The 4,188-nt window shown below is 47.5% G+C and overlaps 1 protein-coding gene across 1 annotated transcript; it reads left to right on the forward strand.

Moving 5' to 3' along the window:
• Positions 1–510: 510 nt before the first annotated feature.
• Positions 511–3,116, forward strand: LOC103089205 (2'-5'-oligoadenylate synthase-like protein 1; the record flags this gene model as incomplete). Its single annotated transcript, XM_007465741.1, has 2 exons — positions 511–752; positions 2,969–3,116. Coding segments are annotated over 2 exons (390 nt in total), but the record flags the coding sequence as incomplete, so codon positions are not given.
• Positions 3,117–4,188: the final 1,072 nt, after the last annotated feature.

The following is a 4,188-nucleotide window of genomic DNA, read 5'->3' on the forward strand; positions in this document are numbered from 1 at the left end:
CTGCCGATGCAGGGGATGCGGGTTCGTGCCCCGGTCTGGGAGGATCCCACGTGCTGCGGAGCGACTGGGCCTGTGGGCCATGGCCGCTGAGCCTGCGCGTCCGGGGCCTGTGTTCCGCAGCGGGAGAGGCCACAACAATGAGAGGCCCGCGTACTGCAAAAAAAAAAAAAAGAAATCTTTCAGAAGCCTAAATAGATTAAAATGGACCTGCTTAGGCTGGGGTGCTGATGACAGAGCCCAACCTGCTCACTCCTTGGGACACCCCTTTATCACTCCATTTCCGGGAGTTATGTCAAGCACAGTTTGAAACCAACTGGAGTAACCTAGCTGCTTAATTCTAAAATGGAGAAACCCATTTAGGGCCAGAGAGGGAAAGTGACTTGGCCAAGACTACGGAGCCATTAGGTAGCAGAGCTGGGACCACAACTTGGATTTTTGTAGTTTTTGGTTCAACGTCATTCTTATAAGGAATCTTGGGGTCTCGCTCTCTCTTCCCATGTATTTCAACAGTGCGTGAAATCCTGGTGCCTTAGGGCAGAGCTACCCCCTCTCTATGCCCTTGAGCTACTGACCATCTACGCCTGGGAAGTGGGTACTCAGGAGGAGGCATGTTTCAGGTTGGACAGCGGCCTGGCCACCGTGATGAGACTGCTTCAGCAGTATCAGTTACTCTGCATCTACTGGACCGACTACTACACGTTCCAGAACCCGATCATTGAGGACTTTGTCAGAAAACAGCTCAAAAAAGAGAGGTACTAGATCACTGCATGCCAACCACATCTCAAAGAGAAAAGAAAGAGAATTAAGGGAAAGGTGGTATCGAGTTTTCTGGGTGGGCTTTATCTCACCCTGACACACTTGACATCTCAAGTCGACTGCCTTTCAAAATTGCAAGGACCTTAGGGGCTATAAGCCTTTTCCTTGTTCCTCAAGCCACCAACCCACCCTACCTTAGCCCTCTTGCTCTCAGAAGACCATTTCAGGAAAACATTTCAGAAAAGCTAAGCTACCTTAGCTTTTTAGTGACAGCACGGGAGACTGGAAAGAACCAGGGAGACCCAAGTGTAAGCCCAGCTCCACAATTTTCTCATCTCTATTCCTCATCTATAAAACAGGAGTAATTGGCACCAAACATGCAGGACTGTTGGGAGAGTCAGACAAAATATTTGTAAAGGGCCTACAGTATCTAGCCTATGACAGATGCCAGATAAATGTTGTAGCACATGCTGCCTGTACCCATTCGTATCCCCTGGGCCTTTACCGTTTCCAGGAAGGCTGGTTCAACCTCCAGCTGTCAGCACCTGCGTCCCTTTGCCTGTGGGTTTTCAGCTTCCCCAAGTGACTGGTGGAAGTTGGTGTATAAATACCCCAGCTCCCTCCCATCTCAGATGGAGGGACTCTCTTTGGGACACATGTTCTCCACTACTTCCCAGAGTCCACCCTGGGGGACTAACCCCCACTTGCTCACAGTGGTAATCACCTTGACTCATACCCTTTACTGGCATCCTTCCCTTCTCTGTCTCATTTTCCCACTCTCTTATTGGTGCTTCCTGGTATCTCCTTCCAAATAAGTGACTTGCACTCAAATCCTGATCTTAGGATCTGCTTCTGGGGGAACCCAGCCTGGGACATCTCTTTACATTAGAAGTTTTAGGTCAATGCAAGCAATATCGCAAGATTGTTTATTATTCCCTTATGTGAGTGTCGGGTCTTTTTTTACAATGGAGAAAAACCTGGCCTTCTAATGAAAAGAGGATTTATTGTAAGGATGCCCAGAAAATTCACCTTGTAAAACCACTGGGACCTGAGGCAAATCTATAGACTCCCCCTCTCTCTGTTGCTCACTCTTATTGCCCACGTGCTCCCTTTCCTCTCACTGCTTCTCTCTCCACACCTGTTCAGCTCCCCTCTTACTCCTAGTTGATGAGGAACATACATCATTCCTGGTCCAAACTCCAGAGGGAATAAGTCTGATCACTGGGCACAGGGCCTGCATATCAGGTCACCTGGTGGGTCACTTTGGGTCAGGTGACCCCACCCCATAGGTCAGCGTGTTATTACTCTAAATGAGGCAGGACCATTCAGGGAGTCAGGGATGTTAGGAGTTGAGAGCATGGAGCCTAAGGTGTCTAGTTCATGTCAGTAGCCTGCTATCACATTGTGTCACTTAGATAAAATCTCAGCTCCCACCTAAGTCAAAAGCTCCTGGAGTACAAGGGCCAGGTCTTGATCATGGGCTTGCCATCCAGCACATGTGGTCACCCCAAGCAACCCAAATAGGCTATTAGACCCCCTTCAAGCCAATATTCTTTAAAGTATTTATTCAACATTTACCTAGAGGAGAGATGCTTGGAGACAGCCCAACCTCTCCTCTGTTGAGGCAGAGGAGATGGGTAAGAATCCCTAGGGATAACCTAGGGAGATCTGTGCCTCGGTTTCCTCATCTGTAAAATGGGGGAAAATCATCATCACAATCATCGTCATCATAGGCCCTACCTTATAGAATTGCTGTAGGGATTAAAATAGGTTAATTCACATAGGGTTTGAGCCCATGCCTCAATAAACATCAGTAAATAGTGGTGGTGGTGTTACTGTCATCCAAAGCAATTCAGCAGCTCTAGCCTTGAACTCACTTATGTAGCCTGTTCAGCAAAATGAAGGCTCTGAACTTGAGGCCCACCTGCCTGAGTGGGCCGCTGTTACTGTTCCAGCATGCCTTTGGAGCTCCCACCCTCCGTACACCTCAAAAATTCCTTGCAAACACCTAAAGTACTCTGCACAAGAGGAATTCTTGGAAACAGAATCCTCTCCATTCTGTTACTCTCCGGCAATGTTTTTGGGCCCTCCTAGACTGACAGTCCTGGGCTCTGGACATAGCAGATGCTCAGATGATTGCCAAGAAGGTTTCTTTCTGGCTTGCGGGCCTCCAAACCAGAAAGAACCTGGGCGCCTTCTCTCTGTGTTGCAGGCCTATCATCCTGGATCCAGCTGACCCCACCCACAATGTGGCAAAAGGCTACAGATGGGACATAGTCGCTCAGAGGGCCTGCCAGTGCCTGAAACAGGACTGTTGCTATGACAACTACGAGAACCCAGTCCCCAAATGGAACGTGAAGGTAATGGCTCCTCTCTGGGCTGCCAAGGGCTTGAAGCTCAGAATGAGATAACTGCATAGTATTTACTTCTGTGTCGATGGAGCCAAGAGGACTTTAGTGTCGGTTTGAGGCCTGGCTGCACCACCTACCAGCTCTGTGAACTTGGGGAAATTATTCAACTGTCTGAGCTTCAGATTCCTTATCTTCAAATTCTTGTTTTCCTGTCTTTTCTTCTTCCCATAACCTACCAAAGAATCACTGGGATTCTTTGCTCTCAGTCATTCTCTGCATAAGCTGAGCCCAGGCAAGTCAATTCAATCAGCTGTTTTGGGCCAGCACCAGGCTTGGGGTTGATGGGGGGTGACCAAGGGGGCAACAATGGTTCAGAAATAAGACATGGCCATAACCCTTAAGAAACTTGCCAGATGGAAGCAAACTTGCACAAAACTGCTAAATAGAATTACCAGAGAAGATATTCAGAAAACAAAACACTGCCATATAATATTATAATGTGATGCCAAACCCACAGTACAGGTAAAGAACATAATAATCTATTTTATTCACATTGTGCTTTACGATTTGCATAGCACTTGTTCAGGGACAAGTCTATAAAATAGAAAGGTCAAGTAGTATTATTATCTTTATCATTACTATCACCATTTTACAGATGAGGAGACTGAGGCTCAGAGAGGTAAAGTGAATTAACCAAGGTCACACTGCTAAGAAGCAGCAGAGCCAGAACTCACACCCAGGCCTTTGTGGGGCTGTGGAATCGGAAAATAAATGTCATCATCATAAGTCACCAAGGAAGATTCCTTGAAGAAATTAAGGCATGAGGTGGGCCCTAAAAGCCAAGGACGGATGTAGACACTCAGAACAAAGGGTACTCCATCCAGGGAGAGGGTCAGGGTAGGGGATGAGGGGCAAAGGACTACAGTTGTGTGCAAAAGACTGAGGTGCTTAGAGCAGAAAGCAGAAGCAGAATCAGGGGCTCCCTAATAAGGAGCAGAGATTACAAACTGGGGGCCCACCAGCCATATGAGGCCCACAGATGGGCTGAAAAGTATATGCCTTTGGATTTTTCCTGAATATA

Source organism: Lipotes vexillifer, unplaced genomic scaffold (genome assembly GCF_000442215.2).
Source record: "Lipotes vexillifer unplaced genomic scaffold, Lipotes_vexillifer_v1.1 C27304435, whole genome shotgun sequence".
NCBI lineage: Eukaryota > Metazoa > Chordata > Mammalia > Artiodactyla > Lipotidae > Lipotes > Lipotes vexillifer.